The sequence below is a fragment of the Pelophylax lessonae genome (assembly GCF_965119305.1).
Source record: "Pelophylax lessonae genome assembly, chromosome: 8".
NCBI classification, from domain to species: Eukaryota; Metazoa; Chordata; class Amphibia; order Anura; family Ranidae; genus Pelophylax; species Pelophylax lessonae.
Genome location: NC_138775.1, coordinates 22,458,315 through 22,484,451, shown reverse-complemented (window position 1 = coordinate 22,484,451; position 26,137 = coordinate 22,458,315). Strand labels below are relative to the sequence as shown.

General features: G+C 45.3%; 1 protein-coding gene and 1 long non-coding RNA gene across 6 annotated transcripts in view; one reads left to right on the top strand and one right to left on the bottom strand.

Moving 5' to 3' along the window:
• The window catches only part of LOC309561462, a 266,849-nt gene that overhangs the window by 122,913 nt on the left and 117,799 nt on the right, over positions 1 to 26,137 (top strand). The gene's annotated exons all lie outside the window — the stretch shown is intronic.
• LOC309561437 (laminin subunit beta-2-like) overlaps positions 1 to 26,137 on the bottom strand; it is a 166,666-nt gene that overhangs the window by 75,679 nt on the left and 64,850 nt on the right. For all 5 annotated transcript variants that reach the window (XM_082265342.1, XM_082265341.1, XM_082265340.1 and 2 more), the window contains exons 5-12: positions 20,645 to 20,718; positions 17,169 to 17,357; positions 16,059 to 16,122; positions 8,352 to 8,554; positions 6,456 to 6,576; positions 3,202 to 3,390; positions 1,809 to 1,988; positions 1,191 to 1,303 (exon numbers count right to left, since the gene is read on the bottom strand). In XM_082265342.1, the coding sequence (XP_082121468.1) occupies positions 1,191 to 1,303; positions 1,809 to 1,988; positions 3,202 to 3,390; positions 6,456 to 6,576; positions 8,352 to 8,554; positions 16,059 to 16,122; positions 17,169 to 17,357; positions 20,645 to 20,718 (1,133 nt within the window). The remainder of the gene's footprint in view (positions 1 to 1,190; positions 1,304 to 1,808; positions 1,989 to 3,201; positions 3,391 to 6,455; positions 6,577 to 8,351; positions 8,555 to 16,058; positions 16,123 to 17,168; positions 17,358 to 20,644; positions 20,719 to 26,137) is intronic.

The following is a 26,137-nucleotide window of genomic DNA, read 5'->3' as shown; positions in this document are numbered from 1 at the left end:
GGTTCCTGTGACAATTACCACCCATGTTGCCATGGCTCTTTTAGTGATTTTTTTTTTTTTTTTTAGTACATGAATATATGGATTAATGTGGGTTTTTTTTTTTTCAGGGGTTGGGATTGGCCCCTTAGTTCCAGTGAAGGGAACTCTTAAGGCGTCAGCATACCAAGACATTTTGGACAATTTCATGCTCCTAACTTTGTGGGAACAGTTTGGGGATGGCCGCTTCCCTCTACTCAGGACTCTGTGCAGGTCAGTCAAGTTCCTCCACCCCAAACTCGCTCATCCATGTCTTTATGAACCTTGATTGGTGCACTGGTGTGCAGTCATGTTGGAACAGGAAGGGGCCATCCCCAAACTGTTCCCACAAAGTTGAGAACATGAAATTGTTCAAAATGTCTCGGTATGCTGATGCCTTAAGAGTTCCCTTCACTGGAACTAAGGGGCAAAGCCCAACCCCTGAAAAGCAACCCCACATCATAATTCCCCCCTCCACCAAATGATTTGGAACAGTGCACAAAGCAAGGTCCATAAAGACATGGATGTGGGATGTGGTGGAACGGAAGACATGGATGAGCGACTTTTGGGTGGAGGGACTTGACTGGCCTGAACAGTCCTGACCTCAACCCCATAGAACACCTTTGGGATGATTTGGAGTAGAGACTGCGACCCAGGCCTTCTCGTCCAACTGACCTCACAAATGCGCTTCTGGAAGAATGGTCAAACATTCCCATAGTCACTCCTAAACCTTGTGGACAGCCTTCCCAGAAGAGTTGAAGCTGTTATAGCTGCAGAGGGTGGGCCAACTCAATATTGAACCCTACGGACTAAGACTGGGATGCCATTAAAGTTCATGTGCGTGTAAAGGCAGGCGTCCCAATACTTTTGGTAATATAGTGTGGAGGTGCTAGTGAAAGGAATCACGGAGCACGGTGGGAGGCATTGACATCTCACACTCCCTGACGTTTCGAAGATCCTTGTTTTGCAGAGATTTTAAAATCAGGACAGGTCCACATTAATAACACACAGTAAATGAACTGACAAATGGTGTAATTTATCAATAAACTTCCCCATCAAACTTCTACTGTAGTTTGATCCCCAACAGAAGAACAGTTGACCAGTTGGACTAGACTGGGTAGAACGGCCTTTCGATGTTGCTACACAATGGGTTGGATTCTGGTTGACATACTCACCAGGCATTGGTTACAGCTGCGTCCAGTTACAAAGCGCTTACAGAAGCAATCTCCGCTAATGGAATCACACTGGGTGCCATCAGTAACGGTTCCTCTTGGGTCACACTGGCATCCTGCCAATACATCAACCAATCAGAAAGTGAACAACAAATTAACTCACTCCCCTTTTTTTTTTTGCTCCACTTGCAGGCTAAAGTTTGTCTAACTTCTCGGATCATCCAACACAACTTCTACCTGGTAAAACCAATCTTTTCTGTCCAAATTAGATTATTTTCTTAGGCCTATCCTCTGAAACGCAATCCACAGTGGATCACTTTTTAAAGATTTTTTTACAATCAACAATTTACAAAAGGACTAATGTGCCGTAACCAGGGCCTCTGATAGAACCACCAGTCCTCCTGTAGGGGGCCCAGGCACACAGGGGGGCCCCAACAGCACAGGGAATCCGTGCGGTCGGGCAAATATGTGCTCTACATTCTTCTATATTCAAAACTAACCAGCACAGTTATTTTTTTCCCTATTAAAGTCGAGATGCAGATATGGTACAATGACCTCTGTGAAATATTTACGAATATTTTCATTTTGATGATAATTGTATCTTTTTAAAAGAACTCTTACTTCTGCATCCTTGGAAGTTCCCAGCGCTGAGGCCAAAAAATCCAGACTTGCATCTGTCGCATCGGGGACCTTCAACAAAGTCTTTGCAGCGGCACTGCCCAGCGATGAGACCCAAAATGGGATCGTCCTGAGTGTCGCAGAGTCCGCCGTTAAGAGAGCCGTCTGGGTCGCAGTCACAGGCTGCAGAGAACCAATCAGAATACTGTTATCTTTTATAGAAAGGTCACAACTCAGATTCTGGATAATGGTGCTACCCAGGGTTTTTTTTCAGCAGGAACGTGGGGAAAGGCAGTTCTGGCACCTCCAGCAATGAATGTAAGTAATAGCAAGGGGTGCTGGGGTGTGCTGGAGGGTCAGTTGATGCTGGCTGTTGGGTAATATATTGTCCCGGGGGGAGGTCTATTGTTGCTGCGGGGGGATGAGGGGGGGCTAATGTTGCTGGGAGAGATCTCTTGTTGAGGGAGAGGTCTACTGATACTGGCTGCTAGAAGATTTATTGTTGTTGGGGGGAGGATCTATTATTGCTGGTGGTATATTGTTGCAGGGAATCTATTGTTGCTGGGGGAGATCTATAGCTACTGAAGGAGATCTATTGTTTCTGAGGGGGGAATTATTGTTGCTGGACAATCTATTGTTGTTGGGGGGGGGGGGCGCTATTGTTGCTGGGGGGATTTATTGTTACTAGCTGCAGAGGATATATTTTACTGTCTTTCTTGTTATCATTAACACATTCCAAAAAATGATTCTTGGTTCTCTAAAAGGGGTAGTACTGGGAAGGGGGTGGAACCAAGGAACGGTACTGGGAGGTGGGTAGGGGGTGGAACAAAGGAACCATACTGGGAGCTGGATACGGGATGGAACCAAGGAGCGGTACAGGGAGGTGGGTAGGGGGTGGAACCAAGGAACAGTACTGGGAGGTGGGTAGGTGGTGGAACCAAGTAACGGTCCTGGGAGGTGGGTATCGGGTGGAACCAAGGAACGGTACTGGGAGGTGGGTAGGGGGGTGGAACAAAGGAACGGTACTGGGAGCTGGATACGGGATGGAACCAAGGAGCGGTACAGGGAGGTGGGTAGGGGGTGGAACCAAGGAACAGTACTGGGAGGTGGGTAGGGAGTGGAACCAAGTAACGGTACTGGGAGGTGGGTAGGTGGTGGAACCAAGTAACGGTACTGGGAGGTGGGTATCGGGGGGATCCAAGGAACGGTACTGGGAGGTGGGTAGGGGGTGGAACCAAGAAATGGTACTGGGAGGTGGGTAGCGGGTGGAACCCTGGTGGTACCTACCTACTGGACATACTGTTGTATTATCTTTCTATCATGTTTGGACAATTTTCTATATTCAGAGATAACCCTCCAGAATATAGTTCTTACCCCACAGCCCTGTGTCAGGTACCTTTACACATGTTGCTATCGCGGATGTCCTTGGTGGGGTCTTTGTAGTAGAAAGGTTTGCACAGCTCACAGTTTCGCCCCATTGTATTGTGCTGACAGTCATCACAAACGCCTCCACTCGTGTTCCTGGTGGACAGGTAGACCGCCATGTCGAAGTGACACTTTCTGGAATGGTTGTTGCAATTGCACTCTGAAAAGAAGACAGTGCTTATTGGATGAAGAAAAGACATTTAGAAAAAAAAATGGGATTCTTGACTTACCGTAAAATCCATTTCTCAGATGTTCATTGATGGACATAGCTCCTGATCTTCTTAATCGATGGGTTATACTGTCCCGTACAGGAGTATGACACTAGGCAGAAAAAAAGTCTGGCTACGCCGATGGGCAGTCCCAGGGGGTATAATCCCTCTCTCTCTGCTATAGGTACTCAGTTTTGAGTCAAAAGAATTACAACTCCACAGAGGGGTGGGTGCTGTGTCTGTCAATGAACATCAGAGAAGTGGATTTTATGGTAAGTCAAAAATCCAATTTTCTCTTTCGATCATTGACAGAAAGAGCTCCTGATGTTCTTAATCATTGGGACGTCCAAAAGCAGTGTTATACATGAGGGGTGGGAACAGCAAATATAAATTCCCAAGGCTAACTATAGCCAACCAGTTAAACAGGAGCTCAACCAAAACAACTGGAGCTCACCTGAAAAAAACAATACACCCTGACAGGGAAAGGAGGAACCTGACCCCTGATGGAATAGGCCTGAATCATCTTCTGTCTGATCCATCTGGAAATGGTCACACAAGAAGTGGACAACCCTTTCCGAGACCCATCCGTGAGCACAAATAGTGAGTCTGACTTCCTAAAAGACTCCGTAGCTGCCAGGTACACCCTAATTGTCCAGACCACATCTAAGGCATGCAAGACTATTCCCATCGCATGTTTTGGCCTGGGACACAGGGAAGGCAACACAATGTCTTCATTCAAATGAAAATCAGAGACAACCTTTGGAAGGAACGATGGACAGGGACGAAGAACCACCTTATCTCTGTGAACCACCAAGTAAGATGAACGACAGGATAACGAGCAGAGCCAAGACCAAAGGGTAATGCCACAAACTGATAATGCTCCTCTCCCACAGCAATGTGGAAGAAGCACTGGTGACCGGAACATATAGGAATGTGAAGGTAAGCATCCTTGTTGTCGATAGAGGCAAGAAAATCCCCCTGATGCAGGGATGCCACCACCGTGCGAATGGACTCCATTCTGAAGTTTTTTGCTAGCCTGTCAACTGAAAGCCACCTCCACGCGGGACACAAAGGAATCCATGACCGCCGTCAGTGCATCGATGGATGGTTGGGACCCGGAGGATCAGGTGGGTGGATGTGCTCCAAAGACTCCTCTAGTCACCAGGGGGACCCCACATAAAGTGTAAAACACTGCAAAGGGACAACCCCCACTGCGCTTGCACCACCACCCGGTCGCCAGGCACAAAGCACCGAGCGATCCTCAGCAGAGAGGGAGAGGACCTCACCAGACCCACCACCCAGCAGAAAAAGGCACCTGCAGTGCAGCCGCCAGGATAATATGCACTCCATATGCGGCAATCAGGAATTGAAAAGATCTAGGAGTCAGCACCAGGAGATGAGGAGGGGCTCCCACTGCCAAAACCTTCGCCCAGAGGGCTCCACTTTCAGGGCCGTCACTACAGTATTTTCAATGGCAAACCACCGCAAAATGGCCTCCGGACTACACAAACATGGCCGTTGTGCATTGAGCACACAGGCTACAGCAAAATGGTGGCACCACGAGGCTACCAGAAACCCAGGAGGGATCTCTAGGCCTCATAAAATGGGACAGGCAGGAGCCCCCTTCAGGGGCAGCCCACCCCACAGGCGATCGCCTGGTCGCTGGGCAGCACACGCCCCCACCCCCATCGTCAGCACAGCACCCAGGCCACCCCACAGCCCCAGCACCAGTAAAGGGGGGCGGATGAGGCGCGATATGGCCCACAGGGATCACCAGACTGATGAGGGGGATGCCTAACAGGACGGAGGGGAATCCAGGGGGCCTACATCCACCCCAAAACCCTCCAGGGGAAGAGCTGGGACAGACACTTACCATACCAGTAACCAGACAGGCACTGCTCCACACAGAACCTCCTCTCCATCGAAATGGGGGCTGTCGGCAAGGAGGAACGCTGCGACTCGTGCCAAGATCCGGTCGTATGCGACCTCGTGAGGTGTTTAACTCGCAAGCTAGCCCCGCCCGTTGGCGCTATGTCACGGCCGACCTAGCATGGAGCTGAGGTCTGTGCACACTCGCTGGCCAGACTGGAGTGACCACTAAATGTAGATTATCCTGGCCTTCGCCCAGTCTGGCAGTTGATTGTAAATCTCACACGAAAAAAATACAGGCAAAAAAATTGTATCTGAAAAGAAAAAATTGCCAGGACCAGAGATCCCAGCAAGGAACTAGGTCCTTACTCCTGACTAGGCAGAAAAAAAATGCCACATGTAGCCAGTTCTCCCTGAACACAGCAGTGTGCTTAAGTTTTCATCCTTCCCCAGGAGATCTCCTGAGAGTCAGCTGGGTGGGATAGAGAGAGAGAGTTAGCCGGGCGGGCTGGTGAAGTGGGCTGGAGGGCTAGTGAAAGGGGCAGCTCAGCCAGGTTGGTTGGCACTGCCTGAAGAGATGGTGCTGGGATCAGTGACCACAGGGAGGAAGTGATGTGAAAGTACAAGCTGTGTCACTCCACTGTTCTACACTTATAGGGGCTGGGAGTCCCTGCCTGTAATGGGCCATTGCTAGAGACTGTCAAATCAACTCAGAGTGACATAGCTGGATCAAGCAAGTGAGTGCTGGAGGAAGAAGTCGGAGCTGTACATAGAGACCTTATATAGGAAGAATGTTCCTGATGTTTTTGGAAGTTAAAGTGGGCATCCCGTAACCTCCCGTCCCTATCCAAGTTATTAACCCTCAATAAATAACTTACAACAAAGTCACAGATCGTTCTCTGTTTCTGAATTGCCTGTGAAAATTCAAAGTGCCTGGTTGTTCAGGAGTGGGGGGTCAGTTCATCTGCGGCTCCTTAGGGGGTGCACTACATTAGAACAAAATTCGATTTCATCTTTCATTGATCAGTTAACTATAACCTGATTGGTGACTCTGGGTGACTGCATTTTGGACTTTATTGAGACTTCTTGGCAAAAGTTTTAGATAAGGTTGAGTGTCCTCTACCAGTTGTCCGAGCTCCAGACTTACTTTTACAAGCATTTGTGCTGCGTCCTTCAGCTGGTCTCCAGGGAATGTCATTGAAGAAACTGTCACACTGCTCACAGTTCAGCCCCTTCGTGTTGTGTTTGCACACACATCTGCCATGAACCTGAAATCCAGAAGATGCAAGAATGTCACTACTTTGACCCGACACCAAATGTGACAGGACAAGACTTGCACCTGTTTTGTTAATCAACTTAGCAAAGTGATTACACTAACCAGAACTCCGAAGCAGAGGCGTAACTAGAACCTTCAGGACCCAAGTGCAAGAAATCATGAAGTGTCGGGGCCTTTCCTCTGGTCCCCGTGCCATTCCCACTGATCCCAGGGCCCTTTACTCCATTGTGGGGCTCTTTAAAATGGTCCTGCAGCAGTACCCTTTCACATGTTCTGCAGCTGGCCCCCTTCCTGCCAACTTGGGGGCCCAACACAAGGATCTCATTGCAAGTGTGACCTTTGGGACCCTGGTAGTTCCACAACTCCTCTGAAGGTATTCGGTGTGCAAGAAGGGAAGTTCAATGCACAGCATGTAAAGTCCAGATTTGATTTTATTCAGACTTTGTTATCATAAAAACCCAACACGTTTCTTGGGTTTAAAGCATGGGTGTCCAACCTTTTGGCTTCTCTGGGCCAGGCCACATTGAGTGTAGAGAAAGTTTCTCGGGCCGCATATAAAATATATACTATATGAAGGTATATAAGTAATAAAATGCTGCCGCGCCCTTCCCGTGCTTCCGCCCCCCCCCCCCCCCCCCAGCACTAATTTAACACAACTAGTGGATGATCCCCTCCGAGGCAGCCCCCGACTCGACTTCCTTCCTCCCTAGCAAAAAAAAAAAAATTGTCAGGTGGCAGTGGGCCACATTGCCTACAGTTTCGGGCCACAGGTTGGACATGCCTGGTTTAAAGAGTCCCCCTTTAATAGGGCTTAGTACTTTAGAACAAAGTGTGTACTGGACTCATATAATTGGAGGGCTCCAAAGGGTAGATTTAGACGTGCGTCTAAATCGCCCTTGCCTCTGAAGCTGTGCTCCAGAGGCTACTGACAGGTGGCAGGAAGTGATGCGACCCCATTTGTGCCGATAATTGCATCGCATTGCAAGCAGTTGCGGGGCGTTTGTGTTGAATCCCTATTGACTTGCATGTGTAGTATTCGTGGGCTAGCAGCCCACCAACGACATATGTCGGGTCAACTCTGCCACGGCCTGAAAACATCCCTGTCTGCTGCCTATTGCAGCTTAAGGGCGTTGGTTAGCGGGCAGCAAAACATGGCTTAACCACACATTTTTGTTGCCCTCCAACTACCAGTCTAAACGAGGCCTTAAAAGAGAAGTATGGGTTATTTTTTTTTTTTCAGAATTATACTTACCTAGGTGGATGCAGCATTGGTCTGATGCACCATCTGTTCCCCGTCGGCTCTAAGACTGAGAACCGAACGATCAAACACTGCTGATCGCTCGTTTTTCAGAGCTCCCTGAGCAGAGAGCTGGTGACTGGGACAGTCACCAGCTCTCTGCTCTGCCCCCCCCCCCCCTGCTCACTGGATCGCTGGGCTGTGGAAGGGGCGGGAGCGGCCCCCTCGCTGACAGCCTTAGCCAACCAGTGGGTCCAGGCACGTGGGAGGGCGGATTCTGACCATATTGACCATTCTGACCATATGACGGCTCTGTGACGTCAGCCAACAGCCGGCTTCTGCCCATTGTCTGCTGAAAACGAGTCACAGGAGTGCAGAAGGAACTGTGATCCACAGGAGAAGTACAGCCAAATGAGGTTTGGCTTTACTTCACCTTTAAGAATTGGAAGGCTCTAAGAATAATTGGCCCACTATAGTTATTTTATATTTCTTTCTACAGACGCTAAAACAAGAAGATTAAAATTGCTTACCATGCCCTCGACATCCTTGGAGACTCCTGGGATTGGCGCACACTCGGAAGCATGACCGTAACAGAAGCAGTTTCCTCTGACCACCAGCTCATAGAGCGCATAGTAATACTTCTCTCTGACCTCCTGGCGGGAATCAAGCAGATTATCACCCAACGTGTGCAGTCTGGTGAAATTAATCCTCAGGTTGGTAATTTTGAGAAGATCTGAAATGAAAGAAGTGGCATTATTAGAATAGAGAGTGATCATGATACTATCTGTCTGTGCTACTCACAACAACCAATCAGACTGTCTCTTTTACTTTCTAAAATGCACTATAAAAAAAATAAATAAAAGGATTATTGGTGGAAGGTTTACTGAGTTCTGCCTCTGCATTTCCTACCAATAAATGAATGAGAAAGGGGGTATATTGTACAAACACGCAGCTAAAATATAAAAATACATGTGAAACTTGGGGAGGTGCACATGTATTGCAGGGATGTACGGAATATGTTTATTTTTTGCCCAGGCATGAGCTTTAATTTTTTTTTAGCTGACCCTAACACAAGGGTTTATAAGGCTTTTTACACACGTACACCTAAAAAACATTTTTTAGGCATTTAAGCATTTTTTTTTCTAAATGCACATAGATCAGTGAAAAAAAAAAAAAAAAATACAAAATATGCATTGTTGGACAGTACAGTATTTTTTGCATACAACACAAGCCAAGAAAAATGCGCATGTTTGCATATGCACAAAATCGCCTTCTCACATTTTCATGCAGGAATTTTCTGACACAGATCTCATGTTCATACATCAGTACCATGTGCAAGTACCTTAATTTCAAGAGTACGTCTGAGGATCACAATGAATCATTATTGCATTTTACTATTTTATAATATAATTATTTATATATATATATATACACTGTTAAAAAAAATTACATGAACACTTTCTAATCTAATATTTCTAATCTAATAATTAAATTAACAACAGGTGCACTAGATGGGCAACAATGAGACAACCTCCAAAACAGGAATGGTTTTGCAGGTGGAGGCCACTGACATTTTTTCTACCTTCTCAAATTTTCTGATAGTTTTTCACTAGTTTTGCATTTGGCTAGAGTCAGTGCCACTACTGGTAGCATGAGGCCATACCTGGACCCTATGGAGCACGGTTCTTCAAACTATGGCCCTCCAGTTGTTCGGGAACTACAATTTCCATCATGCCTAGTCATGTCTGTGAATGTCAGAGTTTTACAATGCCTCGTGGGATGCATAGTTCCGCAACAGCTGGAGGGCCGTAGTTTGAGGATCCCTGCTATAGAGGTTGCACAGGCAGTCCTTATCTATCAGCAGGACCGGTATCTGCTCCTTTGTGCAAGGAGAGACAAGATGAGCACTGCCAGAGCCCTACAAAATGACCTCCAGCAGGCCACTGGTGTGAATGTCTCTGACCAAACAATCAGAAACAGACTTCATGAGGGTGGCCTGAGGGCCTGACGTCCTCTAGTGTGCCCTGTGCTCATTGCAGGGGCGTAACTACAGGGGTTGCAGGGGTTGCAATCGCTACCGGGCCCCATGCTCCAGGGGGCCCGGTAGCAAACCAGTGGGTGAACTTCTAGGATCTCAATGGTCACACTTGCGACCGGGCCCTGGCATTTCACCACTGTGGGGAGGCCCCAAGATTGCAGGAAGGGGGCCCACTGCAGAACTTGTGAAAGGATCCTGCTGCGGGACCATAATAAAAGGCCATGCAATGAGATTAAAGAGCCCCAGGATTAGTGGGAAGAGCCCCGGGCTTGAAGGGAAGGGCCCCGGCCAGGGGTCTGGGGGGCCCTTCATGGTTTCTTGCATCGGGGCCCTGAAGGTTCTAGTTACGCCTCTGGCTCATTGCCTGGCACCGTGCTCACTGCCCGGCACGATTGGCATTTGCCAATGAACACCAGAATGGGCAGGTCCCCCCACTGGTCTGGCACTCTGTGCTTTTCACAGATGAGGGCAGGTTCACCCTGAGCACATGTGACAGACATGAAAGGGTCTGGAGAAGCCGTGGAGAACGTTATGCTGCCTGTAACATCGTTCAGCATGACTGGTTTGGTGGTGGGTCAGTGATGGTCTGGGGAGACATATCCATGGAGGGACACACAGACCTCTACAGCCTAGACAATGGCACCCTGACTGCCATTAGGTATCGGTATGAAATCCTTGGACCCATTGTCAGACCCTACGCTGGTGCAGGGGGTCCTGGGTTCCTCCTGGTGCATGACAATGCCCGGCCTCATGTGGCCAGAGTATGCAGCCAGTTCCTGGAGGATGAAGGAATTAATACCATTGAATGGCCCCCACGCTCGCCTGAGCTAAATCCAATAGAACACCTCTGGGTCATTATGTCTCGGTCCATCTGACGCCACCAGGTTGCACCTCAGTCTGTTCAGGCGCTCAGTGATGCCCTGGTCCAGATCTGGAAGGAAATACCCCAGGACACCATGCATCGTCTCATTAGGAGCATGCCCCGATGTTGTCAGGCATGCATACAAGCGGGTGGGGGTCATACAAACTACTGAGGACCATTCTGAGTTGCTGCAATGAAATTTCAGCAAAATGGACTAGCCTTCTGCACCATTTTTTCACTTTGATTTTCGGGGTGTCTTTTAATTCAGCCCTCTGTAGGTTGATAATTTTAATTTCCTTTAAATTATGTGACATCCTTTCCTTTCTAACACTTTACCCAGTCCATACCAGTATAGATCCTAACACATTACCCAGTCCATACCAGTATAGATCCTAACACATTACCCAGTCCATACCAGTATAGATACTAACACATTACCCAGTCAATACCAGTATAGATCCTAACACATTACCCAGTCCATACCAGTATAGATCCTAACACATCACCCAGTCCATATCAGTATAGATCCTAACACATTACCCAGTCCATATCAGTATAGATCCTAACACATTACCCAGTCCATACCAGTATAGATCCTAACACATTACCCAGTCCATACCAGTATAGATCCTAACACATTACCCAGTCCAAACAAGTATAGATCCTAACACATAACCCAGTGCATGTCAGTATAGATCCTAACACATTACCCAGTCCATATCAGTATAGATCCTAACACATAACCCAGTCCATACCACTATAGATCCTAACACATTACCCAGTCCATATCAGTATAGATATCCAACATGATAATTTTCCCCATTGAGATATGATGTACATACCTATGATTAAGCACCAGACTATAACAAGCTAAGGGTGGCTCCTCGCTAGAATCGTTTCTTTGGACCCAATCTCCTTTACCAAAGGAGATTGCTCTACATCCGACAATTGGGGCCACACTGACTATCTCCCAGAGGGCATGTGTGGTTTGGCATCTGGCTCCCCTGCCGTCCCCCCTTTATCAGGTGGTGGATAGCCTTGACTTTCTGCCGGGTGTGGGTGCTCCTGGCTTCCGCGTTTTTTGCAGAACAGGGGGATATACCAGGCTAGGCATTTCATCCGACAAGGTCAATGGATCACTAGGCAACAGCTTTGTTCCGACCCAGCCTTCGACTCCTTATCCTTTTGGCAAAAGTTACAATTGGCCCACTTCTTGGGCTCTCTAGCGCCAGTGAATTCTTTCACTAGGCCCCTCACATCTTTTGAATCTCTCTGCGAGGTTCGATCCCCACTACGACTCCACTATCTCAATGCTTTTGGTAATATAGTGTATATGAGCTGACTGATGCCCAGGGCTCTCTCTCATTTACATATATATGGGAGCTGGCTGATGATGAGGGATCTCTCATTTGCATATTTTATGTGAGCTGACAGATGCCCTTAATTCTCTAACTCATTTATATACAGTATGTAAGATCTTATGGAGAAAATAAACATTTTGTTTTCTCAGGTCATAAATAGGCTCGTACAGGGTCCTGGAGCCCAGAGGTTTTGTAGAGCTTTAGTGGGATAAAGCCTCCATTCCTAGGTCCACATTTTATCTGGTAGCGAGTCCTCATTATTAGTCAATATTGAACCCTACAGACTAAGCGCCCATTCACACTGGCGCGACACGACTTGCTGGGGTGACCTGTGAAGTCGCGGTGCACAGCGACCTCGGCGCAACTTGCACGGACTTCATATCATTGAAGTCAATGCAAGTCACCTCCAGGTCGCCCCAATGTAGTACAGGACCCTTTTTCTAAGTCGGAGCGACTTGTGTCGCTCCTATTAGAACCGGTCCTGTACTATTCAATGGAGAGCGACCCACCGCGACTTGTCAGGCGACCAGTCGCGCTAGTGTGAATGGGGTCTAAGACTGGAAAGCCATTAAAGTTCATGTGTGTGTAAAGGCAGGCACCCCAATACTTTTGGTAAGATAGTGTATATATATATATATATATATATATATATATATATATATATATATATATATACTATATGTATATATTTTTTTCTATGCTGTTTAAAGGGCTCCTGCAAAGAATCTTCCCCTGTGTGACACATTTGTTCCCAAAGGGTCTGCGAGGGTGATACTTCCCACCAGTGAACCGGCTGGGACACGTCCCAGTAATTTGCTTTCTCCACTCCACACAAGGCTGGTGGCTGGACAGGAGCCAAGAGCAACACCCAGTATCATCGGTTAAACAGGGAGTCTGCCATGTATGGCAATAGAGCAAAGCCCAAAACACTGAGCTAAATCAGTAACAGCCTCAGACATCTTTACAGGGGCTCAGAAATAAACTCCCTGCATTTAGAAACGAAGCAGACTCATCTTGTAAGTGTCGGGAAATAGCCCAGGAATGGTCTGTGAAAACACTCCTAATCCCCTTTGAATTGCTATATTCTAGTCTACATAAGGACGCAGCTATCTTTGGGTGCCCGTAAGGGTAATGGCATGGCAGACAAAGGACCCAATTCATCAAGCTGGGATATCGCTGATCACGTGATGAAAGTGGCATCATCTTATAATATCACCTGCACCATTAATTGGGGAAAGTTTCTAACTGGTATCGATAATCATTAAAGTTGAAGTTTAATCTGTTATATTTTACCATACCTGGTTTCTCCCTCCCTCATCAACCTGCTAATTAAAGTTTTGATTAAAACCTTTCTGTTTTCATTACATACTTTATATTAGATATGGTGACATCATCCCTGGGTCTCTGGGCTTCTCTATGCAATGCAGGCAGATCATAGCTAATAGGAGGGGTCGGCAGGGTGCTGTACACAGCTTTCTTAAAACATGACAACACCCTACCTCAGTACTCTTCTCATGTGCCATCAGCCCCAATCATGAGGGGCGGCTGCCCTGGTCACTGTGGTATCATGTGAGGTAGGGGGTGCCACAATGAGAATTGGGGGGGGGGGATTTGTGTTGGAAGGAGGAATTTGGGGGCAACAGGGAGTAAGTTTTTCTAGGAGGGGAAATTTTTTTTTGGGGGGGGGGGGGGGAGATGCTAAGAGTGTTGATTTAGGAGGATTTTTGTAGGGAGGGAGATGAGGGGAAGAATATTCGTGCTAGAAGGGGGGATTTGGGGTATTGTCCTAGGAGGGGAAATTGGGGGGGGGGGGATTTGTGCTGGGATGGGGAAAAGGAATTGTGCTAGGAGGGGAGATTTGGGGGGGGGGGGGCTTTAGGCGGCAAGTATTGTTCTAGGAGGGGAAATTTAGGGGGGGGGGGTGCTAAGAGTGGTGATTTAGGGGGGATTTGTGTTGGGAGGGGGAGGAAGATTTGTGCTAGGAGGGGGAATTTGGAGGGGCCAGAAGGGGGTAGGTATTGTTCTAGGAGGGGATTTGTGTTGGCGAGGGGGAAGAAGATTTGTGCTAGGATGGGTGAAAGGGGATAAGTATTGTTCTAGAAGTGGACATTTGGGGGGTGCTAAGTGTGGTGATTTAGGGGGATTTGTGTTGGGACGGGGAAGAAGATTTATGGTAGGAGGGGGGATTTGGGTGGAATTTGTTCCGTGGGAAGGGGGGGGGGGATTTGAAGTAGGGTGGAAAAGATGTGTACTGGGTGGGGAAAGTTTAGGGGTAGAGGATTTATGCTGGAAGGGGTGGATTTTCTTTTGGGGGGGCATTTAAGCTGGGTGAATTTGGGGGCTAGGGGCAGGGCCGCTGATAAGGCAATACTGCCAGCCCTCCTGTACTGGACCCGGGCCCCATCATTTCAAAAGCAGGGCCCAGTCGCCTGCTGAGCAGGTGGGCTGGCTGTACTGTCTTACTGCTGACACCAATCCTTTTCTGCCTTTCTCTGCAATGCTGCCAGCTTCTCCCTCCGGCTGCACTGCAGGGGATTGGTTCTAGCACATGCACCCCTTTCATCTGCTGTCCAGGCCCACCTGTGTGCCCCTTTTCCCCGCAACGCTGCCGGCTTCCCTTCTCTCCTCTCCTGCTGGCAGCTCCTGCAGGCACACAGGGGGATGTTTCAGGATGGAGAGTGGGGGAATGGGCTGCTAAATATATCATTTATTGGCTCCTTCCTTTCCTGAATGAATGCAGTGAGTGATCAGTACCAATCACTCCAGTGTCCATTCTTTACTGAAGCACTAGTAAACTGTGTTTACTATGCTTCAGTTTGTGAATAAGCAGGAAGCTTCAGAGCACTTCCAGTTCGTTCATCTATGCAACTGAGGCTCCAAAGAAAGGGACAGATAAATCTATGTTCTCAGTCACTTCTGACCGAGGGGGGCTGTCAGGTAGGCTGTATGGGTAAAAGATTTGTGCTGAGAGGGGGGATTTCAGCAGGGGGTGGATTTGTACTGGGAGGAGGAGGAATTTATGCAAATTGGTGCTCAATGTTTTTGTGGGGGGGATTTTTGTTTTCACACAATGCTCATATATATATTTTTTTGGGGGGGGGTTGGGGGGGTGCAATTTGGCATGTTCTCCCTGGGTTTTGGATGACCTTGTCCCAGCACTGGCCATAATGCAAGCAGTGGGCTGGCTCTTAGGAGGAGGTATACAAATATCAAAATGTCACAGTACTAGGCAGAACCCAGGGGAGGACTGGGCCAAGGGGCAGGTGGGCAATTGCCCTCCTGGGCCACTCTGATGCCCCACAAAAAGGCTGCACTGCTTCTGCCACAGACATGCCTAAAGGGTTCCTGGTGAAGAGAAGTAAAAAGCCCCCACTACCAACTGACCTACTGAGTGTGGGATAGAGACAAGGGGAGAGCGCAGCCCCCCCACCCCAGCATGGATGGTGTAAACTGTGTCTGAGCAGAGGCCGGTTCCATGCCCCACTGGAGACTCTCCTCCTCCAGCCAGCCCCGACCGAACTGTCCCAGCACCTCTCAACAGCCCCTGCTGGTCAGGTCGGGAAACCAGATTCGGCTGGTGAGTAGAAAGTACCTGGAGCGGAGCTTCAGCCTGGAATGGGGGTCAGAAGGAGGCTGGAAAGAGAGAGAGTGGGAGGGGGCCGAGTCGCTGCACCATGGGCCTCTGGTTTGTACTTGCCCCTGGGCTGAAAGTTGCCAGTCAGCCCCTGGCAGCGCCCACATGTGATGCTGAACTTCCATAATTGAAAACACTAGAATAGAATGAATGAAAGGGGAACAGGAATGGCCGTAGATGGATCAAAATTTAGCCAGTCCCAGCTTAGGCTGCCAGATTTTGATCCACCTATGGCCAGCTTATGAAAATCGTGAGGGATTTATTTTGCCGAATGCATTGTGAGCACATGACGGTGTTAACGAGCTTGCACATGGTTACTTAGTTCTGTTGAGAAGTACTTACTTTGGATCCCGGGGCTATAAGGGTCTCTGATTGGAATTGCTGGATCCAGCACTCTGTATATCACCTATGAACAGTATACAAGAGTTAATATAACCAATGACAAAGTGACAGAATGCCTGGGTTTAAAGAATTACAATGATGAATCATGCACACATCATATTTATGTCTCATCACTCTGTCAACTTTGTAAAAAAAAAAAAAAAAATATATATATATATATATATATATATATATATATATTGGTTGGGTGATTTACTATTTATTACTGCTGTTTGTGAGACTGCTAAAGAGAAACTATGGCGTGTTTTTCAGTAAGTACTTAATCAATTGTTACTTTAAAGAATTTTTTTTTTGTGGCTTTCACATTTTTACCTGCTTGTTACTCCATATTTTCTATATCGTATTAAAAAACAGAGATTTGCAGATTAGCCACTAGAGGGAGCTGCATTTTTAAATGAGCCTCATTCAATCTTCCTACCTAACAAATTTACAATTTACAAAATTAACAATCTGACAGGGGTTATAACCCTACCTTACTCTATCCAAAAAAAAAAAATTAAAAAATATTTTGCCTATAGCTCTACTTTAAAAAAAAAAGAAATTTATGAAAAAAAACAAAGAAATAAAAAAAGGAATCACAATTGTTTATAATACACAACGGCACTTTAGCAAAGTAATTGTTATCCATTTTGGATTTAGATCCATTTTAAAGCCATACTAAATCTATGACCGTCAAAACACTACCTCTGTTGTACTCTAACTTATATTTTGTTCGTGTTCGAATGAGAGGGGTCTGCGGGGGTCGTTACCAATCGACCAGTGCGGACGCTCCTTCAGGTGCCTAACTTATATTTTTGTAATGCGTTTCATGATCCTGTTTTATGTTACAGTTGTATTTTTTGGCATACCTATAAATAAAGAATAAAAAAAAAAAAAAAAAAAACACTACATCTGGACTCCTGCAATACACACAAATTGGAAATGATGAGATTTTGTGGTTGGAGTTCCGCTATAACATCTTTGATGAGTTTGTCACTTCAACAACTTAATTTAAAGCTGATATTAAAAAAAAAAACTCCCATCTTATATTCCCAGTGCCTATCTCCGTACCTCTCCTTCTGTGGACGGCTCAATATCGGAGTAGCGGGATTCACAGACCACGTCGTCCACTTTTCTCTGGGTGTTTCGGGAAATATTAGGGTAGATGGCCGCACAGTCATAAGCAAAGTACCTGTGCACCTTCCAACTTCGTCCAAAGTCTGTCGAGCGCTCAACCAACATGGCTGCCGGTCTGAACGTCTAAGAACAAAAAAAAAATATGAAAATTGTAAACAGTTTTTACTAAATTTTTTTTTTTACGTTTTTACAAAATTTACAGTGAGAATATTGCCATAGACCATAGTGACTGATTATAGGGGAGCTCCAGTCAATGCAAAAATCAATGATGGTGAACTCTTGATCTATTCCTGGACTAATAACTTAAGCCCCGGAAGATTTTACCCCCTTCCTGACCAGGCCCTATTTTGCGATTCGGCACTGCGTGAACTTAACGGACAATTGCGCGGTCGTGCGACACTGTACCTAAACGAATTTGACTTCCTTTTTTTCCCACAAACAGAGCTTTCTTTTGGTGGTATTTGATCACCTGTGCGATTTTTGATCATGCGCTATAAACTAAAAAAGAGCGACAATTTTGCAAAAATAACAATATTTTTCACATTTTTTTATATGAAATCCCCCCAAAAAATGTAAAAATCTAAATTTTTTAAAATTTTTGGCCAATTTGTTTTCTGCTACATATGTTTGGTAAAAAAAAAATCACAATAAGCGTATTTTGATTGGTTTGCGCAAAAGTTATTGCGTTTTACTAACTAAGGGAAAGATTTTTGTCATTTTTGTTGTTTTTTTTTTTAACGAGTAATGGGGACGAGCGGCGATTTGTTTTTTGCGGGACTGCGACATTGCGGGCGGACAGATCGGACCCTTGTCTGACATTTCTGACACTTTTGGGGTTACCAGTGACATTACTACAGTAATCAGTGCTATACATATGCACTGTTACTGTAAAAATGACACTGGCAGTGAAGGGGTTAACTTTATTGGGGAAGGAGGAGTTAAGTGTGTCCCTAGGGGTGTGCTTCTTACTGTGCAGGGATGTGGCTTTACATGTAACAGCAGAGATCTATGGTCCTACATAGCAGGACCATATGATCTGTGCTGTTACACAGGGAAGAATGACAGACGGCTTTGTTTACATTAGCCGCCTGCCTTTCTCCCTCTGTAACTGACGATCGCGAGTGACCGGCGGACATCGGGTCCGCCGGTCACTCGCGCTGAGGTGTCCGTGAACGAGCGGGGGCAGGAGCGCGCCTATGGCGGGGCGCGCTCGCCCCCTTATGGCTCACAGGCTAGTGATATACCCATACGTCACTTTGCCTGCACGGGGCTGACCGCCGCAGTATATGTACTTGCGGCGGTCGGCAAGCGGCTAATGATGGAATTGTCTGTTTCGGAATTGTACTATTTCCAATAAAGATTGTCTGGGAGAGGACCAAGCAGAAGATGAAGAAGAGTCCTCCTCTTGAGGAGATAGAAGGAAGTCTGATACTCTTTCCTTTCTGATGAACCCGGAGAGTAAAATTCAGGAATTGTGGAGCATCCAGGACCACCCGGGCGCGGATGGATGGGACCCCAGCTGGATACCTACCTATAAGCCTATTTGACCCACTTACCATACGGTATTTGCGGTCAACATCTTCTGGTGAGTGTGCATTCTTACACCATATTTCACGTGCACGGAGAGTGACACCATTACTGCACAAATTTTGGAAGATCCACCCACCATCCCTGACACAAGAGGAGTTTCTTCTTGGCATTTGTGGCGTTTTGACAGTTAAATGCTATCACAGCACCACCACCTTTTGGACTTCTTTGGACATTTTTTGCAATATGGACACATATCATTATTACTCTATTGTTTTATGCTTCATTTTCATGTTCCGATGAAATCTCCAATCCTGGGTCCAGCTATTCAGTATAGCCAGCAAACTAATTGGTCAGATGTGTGCTGGGCTTTTAATAATGACCTGACCGTGGTTCATAGCTCCACCCCGGCAGACAGGAGGTCTGGCCCAGGAGTCAGGAGGGCTCCGCGTGGGAGTCAGTGCGGTACGAGGCTGCTATCTGTGTGTACCCCATTGGGTGAGCTAAGTCTGTAGGAGACAGACAAGGGCCTGGAGTTTGAGGCCAGAGCAGCAGCGCTGCAAGTACAAGCCAGGAGGGCTGAATGATCTTTATTTTGCTTAGGACTGAAATGCTGAAACCCCTGCAAGGGAAACCCTGTTATTTTTTCTGCTTGATGAACTTTCCTTTAATAAACATGGGTGAGGAAAGCCCTTAAAGGAAAGAAAAAGCGAGTGGCGATGTCCTTTAAACGCTCTACACTTGATGCGAGTCTCACATTTTGTATACAGCAAGAATATGTACTTGGACCAAACACAGTGACTGGCTACAGGGAAGCTCCAGTCAATACCAAAATCAGCAATGATATCGTGATCGAAGCTCCCATCACCAGAATGAAGGAATCCCACTAAGATCCATGGTGGTTTCTAGACTGCGAAATACTGGAGCATTCCCTGGCCCAGTTTCCATACTGTCATTAAGAATTGTTTTGCTTCATTTTGTATACAGCAAGAATATTAACTTGTTCCAAACAGTGACTGGTTACAGAGGACTTCCAATCAATACAAAAACCAATGGTGGTGATCTAAGTGATGACCGAATTTCACTGAGATTCTTACTGAGATTCCACTGAGATTCAAAGCTTGTTTGGCTGTACTTCTCCTGTGGATCACAGGCGTGTAGTTCGATCTGCCCTCCTGTCACCTGTTTTCAGCAGACAGCGGGCTGAACCCCACAATTGGCTGAACCCCACAGAACCAGTCCAGGCTTGGGTAAGATCGCCACTATATTATCGGGATCCACCCACATGTCTAGCCTGGCACCCGGCTCAGCCTCTCAGCGAGTCACCAGTTGGCAGCTCTCTGCTCGAGGAGCTCTGAGAACCGAGCGATCGGCGGTGTTTGATCGCTCGGTTCTCAGTCTTAGAGCCGGGGGGGGGGGGGGGGGGGTGATGCATCATCCACCTAGGTGAGTAGGATTCTAAAAAAAAAATTTTTTTTTACAAATTTCCATTTTTGGGGGGCAGGAAGCACCCACCAGGTGTAAAGAAATTGTTTTTCAGGGTGAAGGTCGGCTTTAAAAGACACAAGAGTCCATTAGGTGACTTGTCCCACCAGCATCCCTCCAAAATTCAGATATCACGGAGGGCTGGGCTCATCCTTTAACACAATCCTGCTTGTCATCAGAAGGCAGGAAAAAAAAAGGAGACAATACTTAGCAAATCCTCCTATTATGATACGGAGATGGGAAATACGTGAAATTCCATTTTCATTCACTGGATCCCATCCCAGCCCCCAGATTATTCACTGTTTCCATGAATGGAGTTCTTGTCTTCATAAAATACATGGGAAGAGATGAAAGAACGCAGGGATAATTTCCATAATCAGCACAGATATTAGATGTACCTTGAAGGTCATGATCAGGTGAGTGAAATGAAATTCAGCCTCCAGGTCCAGTTGAATGCTCACTTCAGAATTTCCTGTATAGAAGAAACGCAATACGGTTATTTCTCATTCATAGATGCAACTTCCTGGGTGTTTATGGCAAGCCATATTTAATTTTTTTATTTTATTTTTCATTTAATTTTTTTTTTTATTCTAAGCCATATTAGTAACCACTTGACCTCCGAAAGATTTACCCCCCTTAATGACCAGGACATTTTTTGTGATATGGCACTGCGTTATTTTAACTGACAATTACGCTGTCGTGCAACACCCAATACCAATACCCAAATACAATTCATGTATTTTTTTTCCCAAATACAATTCATGTATTTTTTTTCCCAAATACAATTCATGTATTTTTTTCCCCCACAAATAGAGCTTTCTATTGGTGGTATTTGATCATCTCTTTGTTTTTTTATTTTTTTGCACTCTAAAAAAAAAACAAAAAAAAAAACGACAATTTAGGGAAAAAAATAAAAAAACTATATTTTTTACTTTCTGCTAGAAAACATATCAAATAAAAAAAATGTAAACAATCAAATTTCTTCATAAATTTAGGCCAAAATATATTCTGCTACATGTTTTTGGTAAAAAAAAAAAATCCCAAAAAGTGTATAAAGATTGGTTTACGCGAAAGTTATAGCGTCTACAAACTTTGGGATATATTTTTGGAGTTTTTAATTTTTTTTTTTTTATACTAGTAATGGCAGCGATCAACGACTTAATCATTTCATAGAGGAGGGATTATAGTGTGGGGTTGCTTTTCAGCGGTTGGGCTTGGCCCTTTAGTTCCATTGAAAGGATCTCTTAAGGCGTCAGAATACCAAAACATTTTGGACAATTTCATGCTCCCAACTTTGTGGGAACAGTTTGGGGACGGCTCCTTCCTGTTCCAACATGACTGCGCACCAGTGCACAAAGCAAGGTCCATAAAGACATGGATGAGTGAGTTTGGGGTGGAGGAACTTGACCAGGCTGCACACAGTCCTGACCTCAACCCCATAGAACACCTTTGGGATGAATTAGAGTGGAGACTGCGGGCCAGGCCTTCTCGTTCAACATCAGTGCCTGGCCTCACAAATGCCCTTCTGGAAGAATGGTAAAACATTCCCATAGACACTCCTAAACCTTGTGGACAGCCTTCCCAGAAGAGTTGAAGCTGTTATAGCTGCAAAGGGTGGGCCAACTCAATATTGAACCCTACGGACTAAGACTGGGATGCCATTAAACTTCATGTGCGTGTAAAGGCAGGCGTTCCAATACTTCTGGTAATATAGTGTATATATAAATATAGAGAAAGAGAGAGCAAAAGGGGTACAGCGCCACAAAAAGTTTTTAATCACAGTCAATATATGTAAATTGAATGCTCAAAAATACATATCAGCTTTTAGAGGAAGTGTGATAGTAAGATTGGGATGCCATTAAAGTCCCAATACTTTTGACAATATAGTGTATGTATATACAGTATCTCACAAAAGTGAGTACACCCCTCACATTTTTGTAAATATTTTATTCTATCTTTTCATGTGACAACACTGAAGAAATTACACTTTGCTACAATGTAAAGTAGTGAGTGTACAGCTTGTATAACAGTGTAAATTTGCTGTCCCTTCAAAATAACTCAACACACAGCCATTAATGTCTAAACCGCTGGCAACAAAAGTACAGAGTACACCCCTAAGTGGAAATGTCCAAATTGGGCCCATTTAACCATTTTCCCTCCCCGGTGTCATGTGACTCGTTAGTGTTACAAGGTCTCAGGTGTGAATGGGGAGCAGGTGTGTTAAATTTGGTGTTATCACTCTCACTCTCTCATACTGGTCACTGGAAGTTCAACATGGCAAAGAGCTCTCTGAGGATCTGAAAAAAAGAATTGTTGCTCTACATAAAGATGGCCTGGGCTATAAGAAGATTGCCATGACCCAGAAACTGAGCTGCAGCACGGTGGCCAAGACCATACCGCGGTTTAACAGGACAGGTTCCACTCAGAACAGGCCTCGCCATGGTCGACCAAAGAAGTTGAGTGCACATGCTCATTGTCATATCCAGAGGTTGTCTTCGGGAAATAGACGTATGAGTGCTGCCAGCATTACTGCAAAGGTTGAAGGGGTGGGGGGGTCAGCCTGTCAGTGCTCAGACCATACGCCGCACACTGCATCAAATTAGTCTGCATGGCTGTCATCCCAGAAGGAAGCCTCTTCTAAAGATGATGCACATGAAAGCCTGCAAACAGTTTGCAGGGCAGTATTTCAATATAACGACCCCAAACACACCTCCAAGGTGACCACTGCCTTGCTAAAGAAGCTGAGGGTAAAGGTGATGGACTGGCCAAGCATGTCTCCAGACCTAAACCCTATTGAGCATCTGTGGGCCATCCTCAAATGGAAGGTGGAGGAGCGCAAGGTCTCTAACATCCACCAGCTTCGTGATGTCGTCATGGAGAAGTGGAAAAGGATTCCTGTGAAGCTCTGGTGAACTCCATGCCCAAGAGGGTTAAGGCAGTGCTGGAAAATAATAGTGGGCACACAAAATATTCACACTTTGGACCCAATTTGGACAATTTGACTTAGGGGTGTACTCACTTTTGTTGCCAGCAGTTTAGACATTAATGGCTGTGTGTTGAGTTATTTTTAGGGGACAGCAAATTTACAGTTATACAAGCTGTACACTCACTACTTTACATTGTAGCAAAGTGTCATTTCTTCAGTGTTGTCACATGAAAAGATATAATAAATGATTTACAAAAATGTGAGGAGTGTACTTTTGTATCTTCTGATTTGTATCTTAGTGCAGACTTCTGGGAAAAATCCATGAGCCAATCACACAAGTAAGAAATGACATTTCTATGGAAATTCTATACACAAAATGTGTACAGAAGGCCTCCAGGTTGCCATATTGCAATACATTTTACAGAAAATTACAGAGAAATAGAAAAGTAATGTTTAATAATAAATTACAAAATGGCTTGAGTAGGAATTGTATATGCTATATTCATTTTTGTTTGCTGGAGTTACCCTTCAAGCTAGCCATATACCAGTAGAATTCTGTTAAAAAAAATTGTTTTCGGAATGTTCATTTGATTTTGTAATAGTTAATGAGGTCAAATGGACAATTGTTTTTAACACTTTTGAGGAAATCCAAAGGAAAGGGAAGGAACATTTTCCTTGAACAAGCAAAGTTCTAACCTGGAAATATGTTTTTCACTTGGGAGTTGTACTCATTGTAATGCTCATGTGCATTCTTAAAACCAATGTAGAATTCAAAATATTGGCAGGGCAATCAATTACAATTCTTTAGGGTTTTAATACAAAATCTGTCAGGTCCACAATGGTAACATTAAATGCGCCAATTTTTCTGAATTTCTGTAGGAACTATCAAACAATATTCTACCGGTACATGGCCAGCTTAAGAGTTAATGGGGTTTAAAGGTACTTGGTGTAGCAGGATCCTATAGGGGTAGGTAGGTAGAGTTTCAGACTTAGAGATGTTGGGAGTATAGCCATAGTTATGGGGCTACAGGACTCTGGATCACTTGGGGCCAAAGTAGAGATGGGCAAATTTGTTTCGTTTTGTTTCAGATTCATTCGTTAAGTCAATCATTTCGTTTTGCCATATTCGTTATGTTAGAATTATTTGTTTTCAGAATTTGTTTAGTATTTTCGGATTTATTTCGTATATTTGGTGTTCCAAATCAATTTGTATTTTCAAAAGTTATTTCGGAAGACTCAAATTGTTATGTTTCCAGTGCGACCTTGAAGTCGCAATGAATACGAATGAGTTTGTTGTTTTGGTTACCTTTTATTTTGGATTCATTGAAATTCGTTACCATTGTGCTTAAGCCTTAAGGGTCCTTTCACACATGCTTTCTGCCCGGCAGGCTCCATTTTGCTCAGCGGGGATTGATCCACTGATCCCCGCTGAGCAGGCAGGTGACAGGTCCATCTCCGCCTACTTTGCAGAGACAGACCTGTCAGATCCCCGCTTTCCTTTATGCGAGATCAAATGAAAATGGACCACCTGTCCGTTTTCATCCGATCTTTCCCGATCCGATCCTCCAGAAGGATGGAAAGTAGGGTTTCCATCTGTCTGAATTTCACGGACAGGATTCGATCGGATAGCAGCGGGTGTCAGCAAACATGTGAAAGGACCCTTAGAGAGTTGGGTAAATCTGAATCTCCGAATAATGAAAATTTCGTCCGCAATTTGATTAGTAACTAAACAAATTACACCATGTCTAGGCCCAGGAGTGTCAAGCTATGCACCCAGAAGATACTAGAGTGTACAGTAGGTTGGAGCTGGTCTCTTTTTCTTAGGATTTTCCCAAGTTTTGAAATCCAGGGTTGCAGGTTCAACAATAAAGGTCACTGTAGTGTCTAAGTGTTGGGCATAGACTCAACTTCTGGAGGTGCCAGTGCAGGTACTAGTTCTTAGGCAAATACAGACTCAGTGTGTGGTGGAAGAAGTGACACTCACAAAGAGCCCAGGGACTTTACGTTGAAAATCCAAACGTTTTTTTTATTCAAACTGGTAGCCTGTGCAATACAGCCAATGCGTTTCAGAGGTTTTAGCACCCTCACTTCTTCAGGGTGTTAAGTATCAATGAGAACAGGAGACAGGTAAGTACTGGAAAATGCTCCTCAGTGGTTGGACCTGCTTTGAGGTGTACATGAAATAAAGCTCCGCCACCAACTGGGAGGCAAGGTCACTGGAAGCCTTTGCTCAGGACTGATGTCTCAAGGCTTCCAATGCACGTACAATATGATGACTAAACGCATGGGATGGCAATGTGATGGCTGCAGACCTGACAGAGGTCTAGCACCAAGGCTTGGACTGGAAGTCATATAACTCAGGGAACAAGGATCTGCTAACCAATAAGTGCTGGGAATGAATTTTATTGCTTTGAGAATTGCTTAAAAAGTCTTTGCAGTGACCTTACTGGCTTCTTGCACTTTTGCATTCTTCCATTCCAGTGCAATCTTTATATTTCATCTAATCCTAACATTTCTGGAAATAACAGAACATTAAAGTGTTCTCCCTTTGAAGCTAAGCTGATGATGGGAGAGTGAAAAACACAGATTAAGGAAGGCTGAGCTCAGAAATCCCTTGGATGAAGTTCAACTGCTTTTTTTAGAGAAGATCATTTCAGACAAATTCTCTTTGGACATTAATGAGCGAGATTTACGCAGGGCAATTACAGTTGATAGACATTGGATTAAAATTAAGAGTTTAATACATGGTCCATTCATGTAGCCTCTATTAGTGATAGATTGCATACAAGCCTTAACGTTCCGTCAAAGGGTCTAAGAAAGGCCTATTCAAATTTACTTGTGTTATAGTTCAGCCAAAACTGATATTTTAGACATTGATGGCACCTTGTGGGTTGAGTTGGCCCCTGAATTCCTAAACAACTGGGATATTCAAACAATGAGATGTCCTTACCGTAACCTCCGACTC